The 23,587-nt window shown below is 34.3% G+C and overlaps 1 protein-coding gene across 3 annotated transcripts in view; it reads right to left on the bottom strand.

Annotated features, from left to right (window-relative positions):
• bmal1b (basic helix-loop-helix ARNT like 1b) overlaps window positions 1-23,587 on the bottom strand; it is a 58,592-nt gene that overhangs the window by 14,602 nt on the left and 20,403 nt on the right. The window contains exons 2-12 of one of the 3 annotated variants that reach the window (XM_056462350.1): window positions 22,007-22,068; window positions 17,622-17,769; window positions 16,048-16,068; window positions 15,222-15,290; window positions 14,143-14,181; window positions 11,597-11,623; window positions 11,322-11,479; window positions 6,175-6,254; window positions 6,000-6,092; window positions 4,618-4,735; window positions 2,303-2,452 (exon numbers count right to left, since the gene is read on the bottom strand). In XM_056462350.1, the coding sequence (XP_056318325.1) occupies window positions 2,303-2,452; window positions 4,618-4,735; window positions 6,000-6,092; window positions 6,175-6,254; window positions 11,322-11,479; window positions 11,597-11,623; window positions 14,143-14,181; window positions 15,222-15,290; window positions 16,048-16,068; window positions 17,622-17,769; window positions 22,007-22,068 (965 nt within the window). The remainder of the gene's footprint in view (window positions 1-2,302; window positions 2,453-4,617; window positions 4,736-5,999; window positions 6,093-6,174; window positions 6,255-11,321; window positions 11,480-11,596; window positions 11,624-14,142; window positions 14,182-15,221; window positions 15,291-16,047; window positions 16,069-17,621; window positions 17,770-22,006; window positions 22,069-23,587) is intronic. The other 2 variants (XM_056462353.1, XM_056462351.1) reach the window with 2 other exon arrangements.

Raw genomic sequence — 23,587 nt, 5'->3', positions numbered from 1 at the left:
AAAATATTTCAGATTCTCATTTAACATGCTTCCTTGTTTTTTTCACAATAAATCCATAATCAAGTGTAGTAGTGCAACAGGGTATTTGATTTTTGATTTTTTGTAAACCAACAATGTTGAGATCCAATATACACTCACCGGTCACTTTATTGGGTACACCTGTCCAACTGCTCCTTAACTCATATTTCTAATCAGCCAATCACATGGCAGCAACTCAACGCATTTAGGTATGTAGACATGGTCAAGACGAGCATCAGAATGGGGAAGAATTTAAGTGACTTTGAACGTGGCATGGTTGTTGGGGTGAGTCGGGATGGTCTGAGTATTTCAGAAACAGTTGATCTACTGGGATTTTCATGCACAACCATCTCTAGGGTTTACAGAGAATGGTCCAAAAAAAGAGAAAATATTCAGTGAGTGGCAGTCCTGTGGGCGCAAATGCCTTGTTGGTGCCAAAGGTCAGAGGAGAATGGTCAGACTGCTTCCAGCTGATAGTAAGGCAACAGCAACAGCAGAAGACCACACTGGGTGCCACTCCTGTCAACTAAGAACAGGAAACTGAGGCTACCATTTGCACAGGCTAACCAAAATTGGACAATAGAAGATTGGGAAAAATGTTGCCTGGTCTGATGAGTCTCGATTTTTTGCTGCGACCTGCCTTGTATCAACAGTTCAGGCTGATGGTGGTGGTGTAATGGTGTGGGGGATATTTTCTTGGCACACTTTGGGCCCATTAGTACCAATTGAGCATCATGTCAATGCCAAAGCATACCTGATTATTGTTGCTGACCATGTTCATCCCTTTATGACCACAGTGAACCCATCTTCTGATGGCTACTTCCAAGCAGGATGTCATACACGCCATGTCATAAAGCGCGAATCATCTCAGAACATGACAATGAGTTCACTGTACTCAAATGGCCTCCACAGTCACCAGATCTCAATCCAATACAGCAACTTTGGGACGTGGTGTAACGGGATATTCGCATCAAGGATGTGCAGCCGACAAATCCGCAGCAACTGCGTGATGCTATCATGTCAATACGGACCAATATTTCTGAGGAATCTTTCTAGTACCCTGTTGAATTTATGCCATGAAGGATTAAGGTAGATCTGAAGCAAAATGGGGTACAATCTAACTAGAAGGTGTACCTAATAAAGTGGCCAGTGAGTGTACACTGGGTCTCAGACCAGACAAGCACTGCCTTCAATTATACTGTTCTGCGCCATGTGTTTAAATGTATTTTCTGTGCTCGCCTACTGCTCCTGATGTCTTTCAATTCATTTTACACTTGAACAGCTAAATGAAAGCTTAAGTCTATGTAACAGACTATATTTTATTGAAATTTCATTATCAATTCTGTAAAAAATATCATTATGAAATTGAAAATAGTCACATTAATCTTTCACCAGAAGTTTATCGCTGTACACTTGCTGTACACTTGCTGTACATATTCCTCATTCCAACAATAAGTGACTAGATGTACATTAAGCTGATCAAATTGTACACAGAGGTCAGAAATTCATAAATACCATCATAACTGTGATGGTTTTCATAATATACCTAGAACAGTGTTTTCCAACCCTGTTCCTAGAGGTACACCAACAATACATATTTTGGATGTCCCCCTTATCTGAACCATTCCTTTTAGGTTTTGGAGTCTCGTCTAATGTTCTGATGAGTTGATTCAGGTGTGTTTGATTAGGAAGAGGTTGAAAATGTGTTCTGTTGGTGTGCATTCAGGAACAGTGTTGGGAAATACTGACCTCGAATATGCTGAAAACTTCAAGTATACCTAGAAGTTTCAAGTATGATTTAATGGTTTATCACTTTTGACCAATAGGTGGTGCTGTTACTAAATTGATGTGGTGTGTTCAGTGTGAGGTGATGGCGTGCATGATGTATGGTGTCAATATACCCAAAGATTTGTACATTTAACCAATTGGCAATATGCTCCAAACATAATTTTCTAAAGTGCAGTGAAAAAGTGGAATGAAAACAATCATGGCTGCCATATTGAAATGTCCTACCAAACCAAAATGGTCAAAAGTGGGTCCTACTGAACGAAGGATTCTGAAGGGTACAACTGATAGATTGGATTAGAGAGTAAAATTTGCTGTTGATAATGTTCACACTTAGAACCGCACAGCACAAAAGTTGTGTAATTTGTCTCATAGTTTAATAAACTGTCATAGACAAGAGCAAACCAAGAGAACAAATAAGAACACTAAATATTACAACAGGTGCGCCTTTGTAGACACTTTTAAAGATTTAAACAATAAGAAAAGTGAACTGATTTACCTTTCTTTTTGGAGCAAGTGGAGGGAAAATCCTTGTCCTCCATTTTGACCATGGGCCTGTTGCACTTCATCCTGCAGAAGAAGGAGCGTCGGGCCCCTGAGCACAGTCTGGAGGGACTCGGGGCGATGTCTGTCCTGACCGGCAGCCCGGCTGAGAACATAACATCGCAAATCATTTTTAAAAAACTAGCACAATATTTCAAATGTGCATAAAGCCTGGGATAACCTATACAACATTTTTGGAGCATATTTTTAAGGACGCAGTATGTCATTTTCTCCACTAGAGGGTGCGCATTCACAACAAACAAAGGTGTAGTTTGATGACGCAGTGACTGAGTGTGAAATCATGGGAGTTATCATTTTCATTAAATTCTATTACTCATGCTCATGGATAAGCTAAAGTATTCAAAACTTAAAAAGTCCACTTTTTTTTGTGTATTGTGCAGTTCCTAGACAAACAGAATATTAAATGACAAAACAGTGGGCGTGACTTTGTGTTCCTACTGCGAATTGAATGGATGTAGTAAAGTAAGTTAATTCAGAAAGATCTGGAAAAGGGTTTAAGGAGAGTTATTACAACCTAACAGACTCCTCCTCACCATTTCTGTTGGAGCGACGTAATTAAAGATTAGAAGGGTATTTTTTTTTTCTGAATGACATGCACAGATGAATTGTTCACAACAAAACTAGCAATGTAAGCTAACAAAATTATATGGTTAGTTTTGATTTCATGGGGACTTTAATAGCATGGTGGTTTGAAGCAGAGTAAAACTAAAAACCCTCGAAGCAAAATAAAACACACAAAATGGCAAAAAAGTAGCGGAACTTTTAGTATGCCGCATTCGACCACTTCCGGTTCTTACGCTAGTGATCACATGGTTAGGAAGCAGTGCTGATTTCTCATTTTAAATACAATTTATGGTTTTGTTATAAGCAGGGTTCCAACACATGAACAGCAGATTCAAGGACTTTTTAAAGCACCATTCATTTTAAATCAAGCACCTTTGTAATTAATACCCCAGCATATGTAGCAACATGAAAGTCCTTACTGTACTTAACATTTTACTTACACTTAATATTTACATTAAAAACGTCAGAGTCATTTAAAAAAATGTTGAATACTCTTGACACATGAAAGTGTAAAGCCTGCAGCTCACAACAAATGTTGAAAGTTATTGCGTATCATATTTAACAAACCATTTACTACGAATTTGATGTCATTTTTCTCATATGGGTAATTGAATATTAATCAGATGATGTCATTACGCTGCTGTGCCGTCAGCCAATCGTTGCATTGCTGATCATGATTTCGAGGATCTTAGATCATTTAAGCGAGGTACGAAGAATGGACCCCTGATTATTTGAACATTTTTGCATATTTTAATGAAAAAATTATTGCATATTGTGCCTTTAAATTCCAAGTTGTAATGAATTCCATGTTGGTCCTGATATAGTGCCAGTACAGTGCTTGTCTAGCTGGTGAACCAGCACAGTCATGTTGTACTTAAGCAAAATTAAGTTGTAGAGCGTAGCTCTAAACTTCTACTTTCAATATCTGACCCTAATGTAGCCTTCAAAATGTTCCATATGCTGTTTAAAAAAAGAAATACATTTTTTTTTTCAGCAAGTTTAGTGTGGAGAAGTTGACACTTGATGCCAAAAGTCAATGCTAAGCACACCTAAAAAAAAATTGGACATTGCATAATGGTTAGATTTAGATTTTTAAGCTTCAGACTGTGATACCATCCAATCAAAACATATAAATGAAGCTAATCTTAAGAGCACATATTGTTTAACGTATGCATACTTTAGCTATTAGCATCGTTGGCTGAGGCAGTACACTGCAGAAAATGCTTTTCTTACTTGAACTGTTTGTTATGTTTCTAATGTTTCTAGTCCAAATATTTAAAAAGGCTTAAATCAAGAAGTATTTTCTGAACAGGAAAAACATTTTTTAAGAAATAATATGCCAAAATTATGTGAGTTTTTTTCTTAAAACAAGCTAAATAATCTGCCAATGTTGTTAGCAAAATAATCACGTTTTTCATTTTGACGTAAGATTATTTTACCTACCCCATTGGCACATTATTTTGCTTGTTTTAAGAACAAACTCAGCATTATATTTCTAAAAACAAGACAATATTAAGCGTTTTTAGATATTTGAACTAGAAACAAGCCAAAAAATCTAAGAAGAGCATTTTTTCCAGTGTAGATGTTCTAGGTACATCATACAGAATATTGGTCTCAGGGGTATTAGCCACTTAGTAAAATGAGGATTAGCCTTGATATAACCACAAATCAGAGGCAGAGACTAACTTTTAGCATCGATGAGTCTCTCGCGTGGAGCTGTATCGGAGGATGAAAGCTGCTCTTTGACTTTTGCAATATCTTTAGGATGCAAATAATCGAACAAACTCTGGCCAATCAGGTCATTCTGTAAGACAGAGAGAAAACAGATAGATGGTGAGTCACATCACTGTCTGATGATTAAATACATTTGAAGTCAAAATGATCTGCCCTCCTGTGAATTTTTGTTTCTTTTTCAAATATTTCCCAAATTATGTTTAACAAAGCAAGGAAATTTTTACAGTATTTTCTATAATATTGTTTCTTCTGATGAAAGTTTTTTTTTATTATTTCGGCTAGAATAAAAGCAATTTTAAGGTTTTTTAAAACCATTTTAAGGTCAATATTATAAGCCCCCTTAAGTAGTGTTTTTTTTTCCGATTGTCTACAGAAAAAAAAATCATTATACAATGACTTGCCTAATTACCCTAATTAACTTAGTTAAGCCTTTAAATGTCACTTTAAGCTGAATATTAGTATGAAAATTATCTTGTACAATATTATGTACTGTCATTATGGCAAAGATAAAAGAAATCAGTCATAAGAAATGAGGGCGTACTCGCACTATGCTATCCAAACCGTGCACAGGCTAGTTTCCCGGATCAGTTAAGTAGTGCGAGTGCTCTGAATCAGGCTCAGGCACGGTTCACTTGGCCAGCCCTGGCCCGGTTGGAAGAGGCGTGCCAGAGCGTGGTTCACTTGGGCTTTGCCACAGTACGCATGTGTGTGTGTGTGTGTGCGTGTGCGTACATGTGTGTGTGTGTGTAAAATGTGCCTGAGCCCGAAACTGAAAGTGAGACTTAACTTTTAAGGGACTGTTTCATATAGATTTATTAATCACTCTTACTGTTCAATGAACATAAACTGTCGTAGTTTTTTAAAGACGCAAACCCCTCACTGCACGACAGCTGTGCCCTCAGCAAACCTCCTAATTCCTGCAGCATGAGGACTTTATGATTGTTTATGAGCGTCAAAAGTGGCTGATCTGTTCGGCAAAATATTTGACTGAGTGTCACCTCATCCCAAACAACTAAAACAATATAACTTACTGCGCTTACTGAACAGCGGATCATCGATGACGTAATGCCCGAATGTAATGTAAGTGCGGGCCGTAGGGGGAGACTGGAGAGGGGACAAGCATGCTTTGGCCCGGTTCATGGCCACTGTACATAGTGTGAGTACGCCCTGAGTTATTAAAACTATTATGTTTAGAAATGTGTTGAAAAAAAAACTTCTTTCCATCAAACAGATATTAGGGAAAAAACATACAAGAGGACTAATAAAAATAGGGCCAACTATTCTGATTTCAACTGTATATGCTGATACGCATCATATCATGACGTGGTATTTACCTGACTGTAATTTAGAATTTTGTAGACAGACTCAGAGACAAAAAGGATCTTCCCCCGATCGCAGCCCACAACGAAGAGAAATCCATCAGCAGCCTGAGAACATGAGTGAATCATCAGTGAATCGCAGCCTGGGTTTATCACCCAACACAGAGAGACTCATTTTAACGTCGCCTACCTTTAATATTAAGTGCTTCAGCTCATCGTCTGATAAAAAGGCCGGCTTGTAGTTAGCTTCAGTATAAGGGTTTGCAGCACCTTGAAAAGACAGTATAAAATAAAGTGATCAGTTAGTAGTGCTAATTATACAAAGGATGTGCTCAGAGAATTAACAAGTGAACAATTGTCAAAAACAGTTTTAAATGCACAAAATAGGCACAAATCGCTCACTATTAATCAAGAATTCATTTCGTCACCTTAGAATTATAAGGTTCTATCTGAAATTTTTGTCAAAATTGAGTTATTCACATATTCGTACTAAATTACATCTTATTTACATTATGTGATGTTTTTGTATAAGTTGTTTACATTTTAAGACTTTTTATTTAGAAAACGGTTTATTTACAAAGTTGAACTCTAGCTTGGCTCTATAAGGTTCTGTCTGTGAGCCAATCAGCATTTTTAATACAAAACAAGGACCAATTAGGATCAGATTTCTTTGCCATTTCACCAGACTGCTCCATTGACAGCGGGAAAGACCAGAAAGAAACATAAAAATCACATAAAATCAGAGTCGACTAAATAATGCTACAACACCACACAATATATATATATATATATATATATATATATATATATATATATATATATATATATATATATATATATATATATATATATATACACATATATATATATACACATATACATACATACATACATATATATATATATATATATATATATATACACATATACATACATACATATATATATATATATATATATATATATATATATATATATATATATATATAGATATAAATATATGTGTGTGTGTAAGATGTGTAAATGTGATGATTTAGAAGTATTTTCTGACAGTGAGATAAATGTTACGTTTTACATTGTTGAAAAAGAAACAGATATTTAACAAAAATTTTATATATTAAATGTTAAATATTTTTATTTATGTATAAATGGTAAGTGAAACATTTTTCAAGGTTTATTAAACTCATTTGCTTATTGTTTGTTTTCTTTTAAAGTCTTTACATTGAAGGGCAAATACTTAATTTAATTTATGGGGCATATAATTCAATCAATCAATTCAATAATTCATATAAAGCATAAAATGTTGTAAATATTAACATATTAATTAGATAAAATTAACATCATCCTAAAACATAAAATAAATGTCATTGAAAGCAAAAAATTTAACTTTCTCAAGTATTAATATATTGTTACAACACCAAATTATATATTTTTTGGTTGTATTTCTTGAAAAGTAATGCTACAATGAATGATCTGCTAGATAGAACCTTATAATTCCAAGTGGAAAATGACTTTTCAGAATTAGAAGGTTCTATCTGTATTTACCATGTTTTTTTTTTTAACTCCAATTTGCAAATAATTTACATTTAGAGTGTATTTAGGGTCTCTGTCATGTTGATGTATAAAAGAGAACTGTTACACACATATTGTTTGCTATATGGAATGCAAAAACTATCATGCTCAATATCTTAAAATCATTTACAATGCAGATAGAACCTTATAATTCCAAGGTGACGATTTGTTTATTTGTGACTTCCATCACAATGTGCCCTTAAAGGGTTAGTTCACCCAAAAAAAGAAAATTCTGTCATTATTTATTCACCTTTCAATTTTTTCAAACCTTATTTTGTGATTCTTTCTTCTGTTAAACATGAAAAAAATACATTTTAAGAAAGCTGAAAACCTGTAACCACTGAATTTCATAGTATTTGTTTTTCTTACTATGGAAGTGAATGGTTACAGGTTTCTTCTGTTGTGTTTGAAACAAATAATGGTGAGTATATTTTCATTTTTGGGTGAACTACCCCTTTAATTTCTCCATGAAAATAAAAAAATGTAGCGTCTTTTAGTTTTGAATTTGTTTATTCATAATGTCAAATGGAAGCAGACATATACTTGTGTGTTTGTGCTCTCTATTTTAGCTTTATGAAGAAAAAAGTGGGAACATACTGTATATTTTCCATAGAAAATAGAACACTATTACATAACATTCTTCATATTTTCGTTTTATAAATTTAATTGCTTAGTGTCTATGTGGGTTTTGGTTCTCATGATTCTGTATTATGTGGGGACCTGTAAAATACATGCTAAAATTCATGTCATTTGGTGAAGTGATACACTAAATCCAGTTAAACTTTTATGAAAGTTCCAAAACAAAAGTTTATTATGGTACACAAAAATAATAAAATTTACTGAAGCTTTTAATAGAATGTTAATTCCGTTAGTCTATTTAAAAATAAATAATGATTTGAACAATTAATTAAAATAATTTAAATGGAAAAGCCAGTGTTTCAATTAGAGTAGAGCGATACTGGAAAAAATCTGCAATATTATTGTGAAGAAGGGCTGCACGATATTGGAAAAATCTAACATTGCAATATTTTGTTATTCTGCGATATATATTGAAATAAGGAGTATAATTTCACCAGATTAGTTAATATTTCTATTTGGAAAGAATTTATAATTTTATAGATTGATTGAGATGATCCTGTGCGTCAGTGAATTGTGCATAAAATATACTAAATCTAATCTACAGGCATAGACAAATACAATCAAGAAAAAGATACAATTGAAATAAACTGTGTTTTATCGAGTTTAAAGCCTGGTTTATACTTCTGCGTCGATTGATCGGCATGACCCATGGCGCATACAATGCACGTAGTCGTGCATTTATACTTCTGCGTGCTGTTTGTGTTGCTCTGCAATAACACTACCAAAAGGCTAGTTGGCAGTGAGGTTATGTTCCTATGTGTAGAGTTTCTTTGCTGGTGTTTTGTTTTTGTCTGAACGCTACCTTAATGTAGAAGTAGCTAAAACTTGCGCATTCAGAGGCGGGAACTGGTGGACGCGCAACAATTTTAATTATAAGGTAAACACAAACAAAAGTTTCCATCTAGAGCTCCTTCACGGGACTCCACGCTTGTAAACACTCGCTCCATCGGGTTCGTGCAGCTCTCAGTCCCACCCACACTCGTCAGCGCTACCAAGCCGACCAATCACAAAGCTTGCGCTGTGTCGTTGCAACGTGTAGTTATATTTTTTGAGAGGTGCGCGTCAGCGACGGCCACGGCAAGGGCTATGCCATCACGTGCAGGCTGCGCTGGAGCATACATTTTCTCTCGTCTTGTGAGTATTTATTTTCAGCTCTGGGTTCGCCTATGGGCCAATAGCAGAACAGCAACTAATAAGGAGGTGGGGATAAAGATAGGAAGGCCCCATCTGATTGGTCAAATTTTGCTAAACAAGCAATGTATGAAATAACGTTTAATTTACCACACATGTCTGCGATAAGTATATCACATATACTATTATCGCAATAACCATAATTTTGCGATATATTGTGTTTCAATCCTAACGTTTTTATTTATATTTTGGAGGATTAGAATCTGTAGATGAGGACTTAACACTCCGTTTTGTGATCACCTCAAATTCGACCAAAACTGCTATAGTCAAACCAAAAACTGTTCATACACCACATACAATTATACTTTTTGTCGAAATTAATTGTTTCTTCGGTGCACCGCAATGCAGACGCAGACAATTCAGTATCGGTTCAGTAATAATCATAACTGGTTATGTACTGACGTCATTTATCTCATATGCGCTATGTCGATGTAGCTTACTTTGGCGAGGGAGGCTGTTGTCGTGAGGTAACTTTTCCTCACTGCTCTCGGCTGTTACAGCACTACTTCTGGATACAGACACAAGCACGTGTCTGCAGAGTTTTCTCCACCATGTCTATCATGAATCAGCTGTAATCGCTGCTGCCATTTATCAGTGTCACTCATCTGTGAACAACGCCAGCTCGTAAGAGCCAAACGCAGCCCTTTCTGATGAGCACGTGACCAATCAAAGGGGTGTAAGGAAGAACTTTGTAGACAAGGCTCAGAAAGCGAGTGGGATGTTTATATTTGTTTATGTGCTATAAATGCTTGTGTTGTTTAAAGGTACAGTTTATATATCTGACTGTTTGTATTAAAGGACAAAATTGTATTACAAATAGTGTAACCAGGAATGTGACACTGACAACAAAGGTGCGGATCCACATGCAGGTTTATTAGCGAGGTCAGGCAAGCAATGGTCAATGCAGGGGCAAACAGATGTATATGGGAAATCCAGAGTCGTAATCAAATTAACAGGCAGATGGTCACAAGGCAGGCAGCAAACAAGATTAAACAAAGGCAGACAAAGGAAACACGTTGTAGTGTCACTATAGCAGATAACAAGACTCAGCAACAGTGTTTGTGTTTGAGCAGTACATATATTTCATGAATCAGTCCTTGAGCAGCTTCAGCTGTGCGAGTGTAATCAGTCAGGATCTAGAACATGTGTGTGAACGGAGTGCATATATGAAGTTGTAGTCCATGAACTGGCGGATTTTTAGTTTGTGTGAGTGTGAATGTTTTCCAGCGACCTCTGGAGGTCAGATCGTTGGTGATCATGACAAATAGTATATAGGCTAAATATAAATATAGTTATACATTTTAATACAAGAATTGCTGTGCTGTGAAGAAAATTTAAAACTGTGTATGGAAAGCATCATCAATGCACCGTGATGCACCGAGGTATCGAATTGAACCCAATCGATGACATGATAATCGTAACCAAACCGAACCATGAGACCAGTGTAGGTTCACACCACTACTAGTTGGTGCAGAACACTATAATGTTTATTCATTGGAATGAGATGACCAAAATAAAGCAAACTGTGACATATTATGATCAAAGATTCTTCATTAAGTGGATTAAAAATAAAACAGAAATTTAGAAAAATAATAAATAAGTTTAGGTTTTCATGAATCATGATATCAGCTGAGACTGCAGGCTTACAATGACGATAAGAAACTGAAAGGCCAACAACTTACTGATAGCTGATACTGTACCCTTCTATTTAAGTGTGAACAGCTGAATTCCTGTCAATTATTTATTTATTTTTCACCATTTTCTAAATGACAGCGAATAAACTGTGATAAAGTGTTAAATGTATCAATTATTTTTGGTTTGGCTGTATTTAACTTGTTATACATCTCATTTTGCCAGCACGACTCATACATTTACTTCAGGTGATTTCGTGTTACAATACTCAGTTACAAAACAACTTGTCTAAGAAAGACCCACCTCGTAGAGTTTTCATATGCTGGACGGCCATGCGCAGCACCGTGAGTTTGTCCAGCTTGCGGGACATGGCATTGCAGGTAGGCACTAATGAAGCCAGCTCATCAATGAAGCTGTTCATCTTGTCTCTGCGTCTCTTCTCTATCTGACTGTGAGCCTCTCTGTTGACAAGCAAGAATCCAAAACAGAGTTACAGTTAGAAGAAATAGCATGCATTATGAAGTCAAATCATCTTCATCCACTAATAAAACACATAGAAATGCTCTGGATTACAACACCTTGCATTCTTCATCTGCTGATCGGCCCTGTTAAGAGAAAAGTGTGAAAAAGAGAAAAATAATTCATTATGCAGGCTGAGTATAAACAGCAGAACCTACAGTACGCAAACAGGTGCAGCTTTCTAATTTTTTTTTTAAATCTTTATAATTATTATTATTTTTAAACGCAATCTAAAAAAGAAACATTAATGGGGAATGAAAAATAGAAAAAATTAAGAAATTAGTAAGATTCTGTGGTAACAGTTTAATTGAAGGAGGTGTTCATAAGACTTCATAATCATGACATGACATATAATCATGAAGATGGAGATTTAAGACTTAAAGGTTTAGTAATCTGAATTAAGGAGACCCCTTCCCCCAACTCTCGGCCCCAAGCCTTTCCCGGTTTGGGTTTTTATTGAGTTTTTTAATATATTTTTTTCTTTCAGCATTGTTTTTGAATATCTCAATCTATTTATTTGTAATTTTTTTTATTGATTTAATTATTTCCCAAATTATGTTTAACAGAGCAAGAAAATTTTCACAATATTCATTCATTCATTTTCTTTTCGGCTTAGTCCCTTTATTTATCTGGGATTGCCACAGCGGAATGAACCGCCAACTTATCCAGCACATTTTTTTTTTCGCTAGAATAAAAGCAGTTTTTAATTTTTTTAAAAGCCATTTTAAGGTCGAAATTATAAGCCCTATTAAGCTACATTTTTAGATAGTCTACAGAACAAACCATAACTTGCCTAATTACCCTAACTTGCCTAGTTAACCTAATCAACCCAGTTAAACCTTTAAATGCCACTTTGAGCTGTATAGAAGTGTCTTGAAAAAATATCTAGTCAAATATGATGTACTGTCATCATAGCAAAGATAAAATAAATCAGTTATTAGAAATGAGTTATTAAAACTATTATGTTTAGAAATGTGTTGAAAAAATCTTCTCTCCGGTAAACAAAAATTGGGGAAAAAATAAACAGTTGAGTTTGGGTCACAAAGTAAGTTATTTATATATTTGTCCCTTTTACTTGTTTATTTGTATTTATACATGTATATATGTTGTATTTAAATGCATTTATAGTGAGTTTTCACTGAACAGTTTAGCTGCATTTTCTGATTTCTGAGTTATGCAGTTGAGAGAGTTAAGTTACCATGATGACTGTAGCGCATCCAGAGACAACAAATAGGACAAAGTCTTTGCTCTCTCATTTATTACTAAGGTCAGTTAAATTAATTAAATGTGATATCAAATTGCAATTCATATACTTTAATGCATAACTAATTAGTTTTAATTGATTATTTTATTAATAATTTTAAGGTGTCTATGTCATATAGAAGTTTATTCATGTTTTCAAGTGTGATTTGCTTTGATGTATTCAGAGTGATTTGTGTATATTACTTACCATAACTACTTCACTGAGTTGTCCTTCAGACACAGTAATGTTAATGTTGTTAATAGCATGTTGTTATTTGTTTGTTAGTTTATTTATTTATGTATTGTGATGTGATTTGATTTAATTATCTTACAGTGTCTATTATTTTATCCAACATGGATCAATATGTGATTTAAAGTGTCTTACTGACTCTAACATACAAATGTGTAAGTGTTATAAAAGACAACAAAGAGGACCATGAAGCAACAACTAACTCTTGTCTCTCTGATTTTTTATTCATTAAGACTACTGCTTACAGCAGGGGTGGGCAAACTCGGTCCTGGAGGGCCAGTGTCCTGCATAGTTTAGCTTCAACTCTGATCAAACACACCTGAACAAGCTAATTAGTGTCTCCAAGATCCCTAATTATCTACAAGCAGGTGTGTTTGATCAGAGTTGGAGCTAAACTGTGCAGGACACCAGCCCTCCAGGACCGAGTTTGCCCACCCCTGGCTTACAGTCTTCCCAACTGCCATGAACCTGTATCTGTATATTATAATTTTAAAAATTAAAATAATTTGAGAGAAAAGACTTTATGCATGCTTATGACATCAGTCATTAAATATCATTCACTCAGTAATGTCATTTTAAATGCAAAGAGGACACTGTTTGAGAAGTCTTTAATATGACAACATGATATTACAGCATAAATCATCTAAATCTATACTTATAAATCTGGTCATAAACGTTATTGTCATGAGACCTTGAAATTGTGTGATATTGTTTTTAGTGGAACAAACTGAATTTGCTAAAAACAGCATCATTATATTCAACAACATTTTAATAACAAATTCAATTTGTACAACCGTTGTTAAGGTCAAGAAAAACATTAATGACTCTGTTATAAAATTAATGACAATTATAATGGCCTCATGTTTATGACAGATTTATGACAAGTTATGTTGTCTAAGTAATGTCAAGTTGTCAAAACAAAGCCAACACAAACAATGTCACATTTGCAGATAAATTGACATAATTGAGTGAATGACACTTAATGACAGTGGAAAGTGTCCATCATAACCATGGAAAGTGTTGTGTCATGATTATAAATGTTTCCCGACGTTACAAACACCCCCTTCAAGTAAAGCATCACCAATTTGACTTTTAACTTCCAAGGTAGTTTACCTTCCAAGTGGTTTGTCCTTGTCTGTGTCCATACTGTCCCTTTAAAATAGACAATAACATACACATTAGCTTAGATAGCCTATTAAATGACTTATCAATACAAAACACTGTATACATATCTATACTCAAATAAATAATTTCTCAAACCACATGAAAGTTCTCTTTAAAACAAAATAATAGTCCTCTCCTAAAGGGATTGTCAATACAGTCAGTATATAATTCCACCTCTGATTCATTTCTCCTCACTAAAGGTCATTAGCGGACAAGAATCCCACAGTATAATACCAGTATGAAATATGTTATGACTCGATATGATGTAACTCCCATTTAATGCAGCATTAGCTGTTTCATAATGGCTGGTTTCATAACTGGCCAGAATAAGAGAAATTTTACACGCTGTTTACCTGAGGCCTTGACACTCGGATAACATCTACTGTACTGCAGATTATTTCTCCCCTTGTTGGTTAAATAACTGCTCTATATTCCAACTTTGTAGTTACCTAAACTCCCGTGACCTAAATAGCTGATTATAACTAACGATTTAGGTAATAAATGAAGAGTTCAGATGCAAAACCCTTAAAGTTCCATCTAAAATCAATTCTAAAATGACAAATTTTCTCCTGTGATATTAATATACTATAAATAATATATTTTGGTGAAAATATGTGTTTCAATACTGGTAATTGAATAAATGTTTATTGTCAAACTACTGTAATAACACAGTCTTCAAATTATATTGTGCAAGTTTGTGTTAAAAACATTAGCTTAATATCCAGCAGACAGGTAGAGTCTGGTTAAACTAAACTGAAATGATAGAATCAGATACAGAGGATAAGGTTTAAGCATTTATTTCCCCTAACTGCTGTATAATGGATTTATAAACTGACAGCTCAATGATCATGGCTGTTCAGGTAGTCATATTAAAGAAAAGAGGGTCACAGATTTGGGTCTTGAACACTTTGTGCCTCTGCATGAAGTGAGAAGTCAAATGTCAAAAGGTTCTGAAGTACATTAAAGTCTTAAAACAAGAACAGACTGGTCAGTTTGACCATGGCATCTCTTCATCCATACTCACTGACCGGTCACTCTCAGGGGATTGTGTGAGCTGTGAGCTTGGGATGAGGAATCTCATCCATGAAGAATCAGATCTAAGAGGATAAAATTGGTATTTTTCTCAAATACAAAGAGTTGATAAATTTCCTTTTTTTCTTTTTTGAATTAGATGTATTTGTCCTTAAAGGAACATCCACCTTTTGTGGAAATAGGCTCATTTTACAACTCCCCTAGAGTAAACCAGCTGAGTTTTACCATTTTTAAATCCATTCAGCCGATCTCTGGTTCTGGCAGAAACACTTTTAGCTTAGCTTAGCAGAAATCATTAGATCGGATTAGACCATTAGCATCTTGCTCAAAAAATTCAAAAAAAAGATTTTTGATCATTTTTCTATCTAAAGCTTGACCTTTCTGACCTTACATTGTGCACTAGGACCAAAAGAAAATAAAAAGAAGTTGCTTTGACTATGGTCATATCTATATCATTCTAGTGTAATAATCAAGGAACTTTACTGCGCTATCATGATGATGTAACTACAGAAGTGTCAAGCTTTAAACAGGTATTGTTTATTATGTATATTCTTTGGCCATTTTTAAAGATTTTATTTAACTCTAGAGGAGTTGTAATGTTCTTTTTTTACAGTAAACTGTTCCTTTAAACAGAGAGACAAACACTTACAGATATGTTCTCTGACTGTAGCTAGTAATGTTTCAGTGACATATTATAATAGCACTTTTTTATATTGTTTATGACCTTGGTCATAGCTTTGTCCTCTTTAGTAAAAGAATGGAATTGATGGTTTTACAAATGACCTTTTTTAATGAAGGTAACTGATATGTTTTGATACTTACTCAAAAGAAAATCCATCGATTCTGGGAAGAAAGAAAGACATTGACAAGTTAAATTTCAGATCATCTATTAAAAGGAAAATTTTGTCACGTTTCCAGTCTGTATTTTTGATAATACTTCATAAACTATATACATACATACATACATGTATATATATGTGTATGTATATATGTGTATGTATATATATATGTGTATATATATGTATATATATGTATATATATATATATATATATATATATATATATATATATATATATATACACTGTATATATATATACACACACATATATACATACACATATATACATACACATATATATACACATGTATGTATGTATGTATGTATGTATGTATGTATGTATATATGTATGTGTGTATGTATGTGTGTGTATATATATATATATATATATATATATATATATATATATATATATATATATATATATATATATATATATATATATATATATATATGTGTGTGTGTGTGTGTGTGTATATATCTGTATGTATATATGTGTATATATATATATATATATATATACTATACTATATATAACTATAACTATAACTATAAATAAATATAAATATATATTATTATTGGTTTTTTTTTTCAAATTTCTAATAATATAGAGTATTACTATTGTGGATTCTTAATGCAATGAAATGTTATGTGTAATGTTTATAGAGAAAATACAGATGGTTCTACCTTTTATTTTTACTATACAACTCCACTCCCTGGTCTCCACCACTCACATACTTTAACGCACATAATCGTTCAAAAGATTGTGACATAAAAAATAACTTTTATTAAATGTTGTTTTTCTTTTTAAAGAAGTAGCTAATATGAATCACTGCATTTCCCAACTTAAAAATATATTAAAGTAATAATATTGTAAAACACTTTGACAAGGTAAAATACTTTTTTTTCTATTAGCAATACAATTTACCAAGTGCTGATTTACATAACACATTTTTAATTATAACAGTTTAACAGTTCAAATAATTAATAACTTTTGTCTTGCCATAATGATAGTACATAATATTTTACTAGATATTTTAGAAAAATATTAATATTCAGCTCACAGTGCAATTTAAAGAATGAACTAGTTTAATTAGTTTAACTAGGAAAGTTTGGGTAGTTGGATAATCGAACAACAGTGGTTTGTTCTGTAGCCAATCAAAACGATTCTTAAGGGGAGCTTATAACATTGGCCTTAGCTTTTAATTTATATCTTTTTTTATTTCAGCCAAATTAAAAGAAATAAGACTTTCTCCAGATGAAAACTGTAATAGAAAATACTGTAAAACAAACAAAAAACCTTGCTCTGTTAAACATGACTTGGGGAAATATTTGAAAAACAATTAAATAATCTAATCATTTTGACTTCAACTGTATATTTTTTAAAGGTCTTTTATTTTTCTAATAACAAAACTGATTTCAGCACTTATCTATATAGTTATATCCCCACAACCACTCCATATGTTTTCTCACAGAATCAGCATTTGATCATACAGTAAATCACTATGAGCACACAAAAGTAAATGCACTCTTAAATGTAGTCAGAGGGTCTCTTACTCATAGTCGGTGATGCTGCCCTTCCTCTTGCGGGTGAAGTCCATGCCTGTGGAACCCATGGAGCTGCTGATCAGCTCAGTGGAACTTGGCGACATGAACTCATTCATCGTTGAGGAGATGTCCATTCTTTGGTCTGCCATTAGATCATCTGCAATAAATACAAACAGCCATTTTTTACGCACAAATACAGCTGAAGTATTTATTTATTTATTTAAAGGGGTGGTCCAGAATGTAACTTTAAGGTTTGGTTGTGTTTATAAGATGCAAAGCAATGTGTGCTCATGTTTTACTTGAAGAAAATCACGTTATTTTTTCATATATGAAACATGAAAACGTCATATTTCCTAGTTTCTCTGAAAGGCCCGCCCTCAAGTGACTCTGATTGGTCATCTAACATAATGTGCTGTGATTCGCGGATCGGCTCCACATCACGCCCCTACAAGCATGCGCTTTTGTGTTGTGTTAACAGTCAGTCAACCTCATGCCCACTCTCTAAAATAAAATGTGTATGAACTGTCTGTAAACACTTATAACACGAGAAGCGCAAGTATGCTATGATGCTATGATGTAAACTATGATGTCAATTTGTATGCAAAAATCCGGAAGCGAGTAAGCATTTTAGCAGTTCCTGTTCCCTCGTCCCAAAGTCAATGGGTTTTTTTCAATGGGATTTCAGTTAAATTGCTTAAATAAGGTTTGTGGCCAACACAAACTCAAGATACTTTCACGTTTTATTCTACGACATAAAACACATCAGTACCATCACACTGTTGATTATTTTTTAAAAATCGGTTACGCTTCTTTAAAAAGACGGTTGCTATCAAGTTGCTAAATGGGACAACAGGCGCTGTCGGGGACATTATACATCATCGAGCTGAACAGGTCTGGAGCGCAGCTCGCTTGCATTGAGCATTTGGATTTGTCTGTGATTTCAGATTTTTCATCAATAGTATTTTATAGTTTGTAGTATTTTTCTAATTGGGAATTCATACTGTGTGTAGATAATGCCTTCACTTGTAAAGACTGTCAAGACAGATCAATTTGTTGATCCTTTATTTTAAGTGTGGTTTGTTTCTAAACTAATTTCGAGAGGATCACGTGCTCATGATCAACACGGCTGGCACCTCATTAGCTCCGTAATCTGCCCTATTAGATGATTACGGATATAAATAACCAGAGTTTTTCACTCCAGTTATCTTCGTCTTGAAGTTTCCCCCCTTCCACCCCTACTTCCCACCCTTTTTTCCGATAGGGCGACACGGTGGCCCAGTGGCTAGCACTGTTGCCTCACAGCAAGAACACCGCTTGTCCAAACTCCTATCGGGCCAGGTGGCGTTTCTATGCAGAGTTTCCATGTTCTCCCAGTGTTCGCGTGGGTTTCCCACGGGTTCCCCAATTTCCTTTCACCATCCAAAAACATACACCATAGCCAATCGACTAAACCAAATTGTCACCCAAGACAACCTTAGATTTACACTTCTCACGGCGACAGCATGGGAGTTCTCGAGACCTACCCGAGCTCGAACTCCCCTCTCGCCCTTCTAACAGGAGGGAGCCCCGAGCTCGAGGATATTACGAGCTCAGGGCTCTCTCCCAGGACAGCATGCCAATTACACTTTATTGATTATCAGCTAAGTGTGAACTCTTGAATTAAACGATATTATGGGGATACTGCTTACCAGTGCAGCCTGTCTCTTTCCTGCTCTCAGTAATGCAAACATGTCAATAAATATGTACAAAAACACATACATATTAACTGTCATTTTAACGTGATCGATACATTTTTCGTTGTTTTTTTTTCTTCATCTGAACACGTTTAACTCTGTCATAACTGCAATATTTACACTTCTCCTTAAAATGTATAGCATATGTGACTGTACGGGCTGCTTTCCGCTGTACTTCGTGACAAAAAAAGAATATTGAATGTTGTTCTTCAGTGTCCATGATAGAATTTGTCCCTCACGCCTCATTTCTGTCATCTAAGCTGGGTGCACGCGAGCGATACACTTATTTAAATGTCTTATGATAATACTATGTTGGCACATTTACACATACGGTTTTAAAACTTTTACAACAACCGTAAAGCAAAACAAAATGTATTTTATCATGTAAAAACTATCCAGAAGGCACATGGGTCTATGAATCTTTGCTTATTTATTTGTTTATAATATATAGCGTGGATTATAATATAATAAACCAAGAGATTAAATCTTTGTCTAAAAATAAGCTTGAAAAGTCGTCTGTAGCAGGGTGGGGCTGACGTCACAGGCGAGCGCCCCGAAGGCACTGTACTCCGTTTATAGCCCAATGTTAGCCTTTTAATTCTTGCGTTCGCATTTAAGATCCAAAAGTAATAAAAGTTGTATTTTCATGTGGGGATTATGTGGTTGGACAAAACGTATAAGTGTAACGAACAGTGTTTGAACACATATTATTTGCAATCTTCGAAAAGCCTATGGGAAAGTCTTATGGGGATTTTAATGAGGAAACCAGTTTTACGCTAGCAGCCGATTCGCCTATTAGGTGACGTCATAGTTCCTCCACTCTATTGAGTTATTTTTCTGTAATATACAGTGACACGGTTGACAGAAGAATAAAGCACAAGATGTGGGATGCGACCTGTGTGAGCTTTGATTGATTTTTCTGCTGCAACACGAGTTGGTCGAGCTATCCTGTATTTTTTTTTTTAACTCAACGCGTTACATGACGTCTTTCACATATTCAGATTATGCATGTGTAAGTAATATGAATCGCTCACATATCTTTTGTGAGTTCATTATCTGAGACGTAGAACACGTGGAAAAGCTGCCTATAGAGAGACACGCACACGCTGGTGAAGACTGTGTGTGTTTGCAGTAGTTTGACTGATAAATATGAATTTGTAGCTAAATTGTTAGGGGTGCCAAACAGCATTTGTTTACATCCTTACTACAACATACCATTAATGCCAGACACTGCATGTCATAATTAATTATAACGAATAAAAATACTTAGAGGTTGTGGCTCACAATCCACAGCTTTTGCTTGTTGGAGCTGCTCCTTTGAGGAGATTTTAACCGAATCCAGCACTGAACTGGGAGAGATTCTGGAAGCTGTGCTTTGTCAAATCAAGCTTGCTATGTATTTTATAATTCTCTGGAACATAATTAACATTGAACTCTAAGCACTTCTCTCTTTGCGTTTTGTCATTTGGAAGCCCAAATATAGAAACAGTAGAAGCTCTGTGGAAATAGCAGCGTTTGGATGGCATTTTAGCTTTCTCTGCAATAACATTACAGTGCCTCTGGCCACGCCCCTTAGATGCGCAGTGTGTGCGCGTGGTAAAAATACCTTTGTGATCTCACTGGCCCGGATGTATTTTTTTGTAGTCCCCAAAGTTCGTTCATTGTAGACTTTGCTAAGCTAACTCTGTAAAAGCCAATGTCTCCCTTTGCATTGAATTGAGCATTTTACATTCAGAGATGTTGTTTATGTTCACACAGCTACATTACAGATAAACTAAAATTTTAAATATGATATCATAGTGGACCACCCCTTTAATAAAAGTTGTAATAATTTTTTTCACAAGCGCTGTTTAATGAAGAGTTTTTTTCCAACACATTTTTAAACTTTATCTCAGCCATGATGACAGTACACTGTAATAAATGCTGGGTTCCACACCATCTACTTGTGTTGGAATTCATTCATTCATTTTTCTTCAGCTTAGTCTCTTTATTCATCAGGGGTCTCCACAAGAATGAACCGCCAACTTATCCAGTATATGTTTTATGCAGTGGATGCCCTTCCAGCTGCAATCCAGTACTGGGCAACATCCACACACCCTCATTCACCCATTCACACACATACATTACGCATAACGCAAAATGCACATAAAAATAGGTGGGTGGAAACGTAGCTAGTGGCTTTTCTGCAACCTATCAAAAAAATATATTTCTTAAAACTAATAATTTAGGCTAATATTATTGACCTTAAAATTGTTTGAAAAAAAACAAAACATAAAAACTGCATTCTCTCCAGCCAAACTAAAATAAGACTTTCTCCAGAAGAAAAAAAAATGATAGGAAATACTTTGAAAATGTCTTCTTGCTCCGTTAAACATCACATGGGAAATATTTGGGAAAAAAAAAATTACTAATAATTTCTGAAAATACTAATAAATTCTAATAATTAACTGTAAATAGGTTATAAAAGACTGTAAATAGGTTACAGAAGTGCAGAGGTTCAAAGGTTTTTTTCAGATGATAATGAAAATATTTAAATGTTAATAATCATTTAAAAGAGCTAAATGTATAATGGCATAAGTAATAATTACATTGATACATATAGTAATATTTTAAATACATTTAATTATTTAATAAAACATATGCATAAGTAATATATCTCACCACAGAGATAGAGGAGGGCTGCTCTTCCTTCATTTCCTGAGGCTTTCTGACACGATCCTCCTCTGAAGAGAAGAGAGTAAAGCAGGATATTTAATCTCCACCCAGGCAGACTTGAGCATTTCATAATCCAGACATAAGAGAGGGAGAGTTTACATGATGTAAGCCAGGAAAGAGACTCTGCTGAATGTGATATACAGGAGAGTTCAGAACTGTAAGAATCAGTGTTTATATATACAGCGCTCAGCGAATAGGTGTCCACCCCCTTTTGAAGAATCTATATTTTTATTATTTTCTCTGTGAATAACCAATAACTGTTGGTGCATTTAAACGAAACCGTTTTTCATTCAAATAAGAGTTTGAACATCTAACATCTTTAAAAATAGAAAGATAACGCATTTCAATTTAAACAAGTTTTTGCAAAAAAAAAAAAATTAAAAAAAAACTGAATTCTGCATTTTTTCTTTCTCTTGATTTTTCCTGTTTATTACATTTTTATTTTATTTTGTATTATATTTTTTAATATTTTATTCTAGAGTTTTTTGTTGTTATAATAGTTCCAGTTTTGGCTTTGGTACAGACTAATCTAATCTCTAATTATATTTATAAATCTAATAATTTCCCAAATGACGTTTAACAGAGCAAGGAAATTTTCACAGTATGTCTGATAATATTTTTTCCTATGGAGACAGTCCTTTTTGTTTTATGTCGGCTAGAATGAAAGCAGTTTTTATTTTTTTAAAAAACATGTTAAGGTCTAAATTATTAGCCCCTTCAAACTATATAGATAGTCTAGATAAGATAGATAGATAAGATAGTTAGATAGTCTACAGAACAAACCATCGTTATATAACAACTTGCCTAATTACCCTAACCTTCTTAGTTAACCTAATTAAGCCTTTAAATGTCACTTTAAGCTGAATTCTAGTGTCGTGAAGACTGGAGTAACGAAGCTGAAAATACACCTTTAAAATCACTGGAATAAATGATTAAATTAAATCTTAAATGTATACTGCAATCACATTTCACAAAATTTACACTTTGTACTGTATTTTTAGTGAAATAAATGTAGCCTTGGTGAGCAGGAGAAGCTTATTTTAAAACATTTAAAAATCCTACTGACCCCAAACTTTTGACCGATAGTGTACATATACAGTTGAAGTCAAAATTATTAGCCCCCCCTGAATTATTAGCCCCCCTGTTTATTTTTCCCCCAATATCTGTTTAATGAAGATAATAGTTTTTCAGCACATTTCTAAACATAATAGTTTTAATAACTCATTTCTAATAACTGATTTATTTTATCTTTGTCATGATGACAGTAAATAATCTTTGACTAGATATTTTTCAAGACACTTCTATACAGCTTAAAGTGACATTTAAAGGGCAGGTTAGGGTAATTAGGCAAGTTATTGTACAACGATACTTTTTTCTGTAGACAATCGGAAAAAAAAAAAATCACTTAAAGGGGCTAATAATTTTGACCTTAAAGTGGTGTTTAAAAAATTAAAAACTGCTTTTATTCTAGCCGAAATAAAACAAATAAGACTTTCTCCAGAAGAAAAAATATTATCAGACATATTG

The sequence above is a fragment of the Danio aesculapii genome, chromosome 7 (genome assembly GCF_903798145.1).
Source record: "Danio aesculapii chromosome 7, fDanAes4.1, whole genome shotgun sequence".
NCBI classification, from domain to species: Eukaryota; Metazoa; Chordata; class Actinopteri; order Cypriniformes; family Danionidae; genus Danio; species Danio aesculapii.
This window is presented reverse-complemented; position numbering and strand designations above follow the sequence as displayed.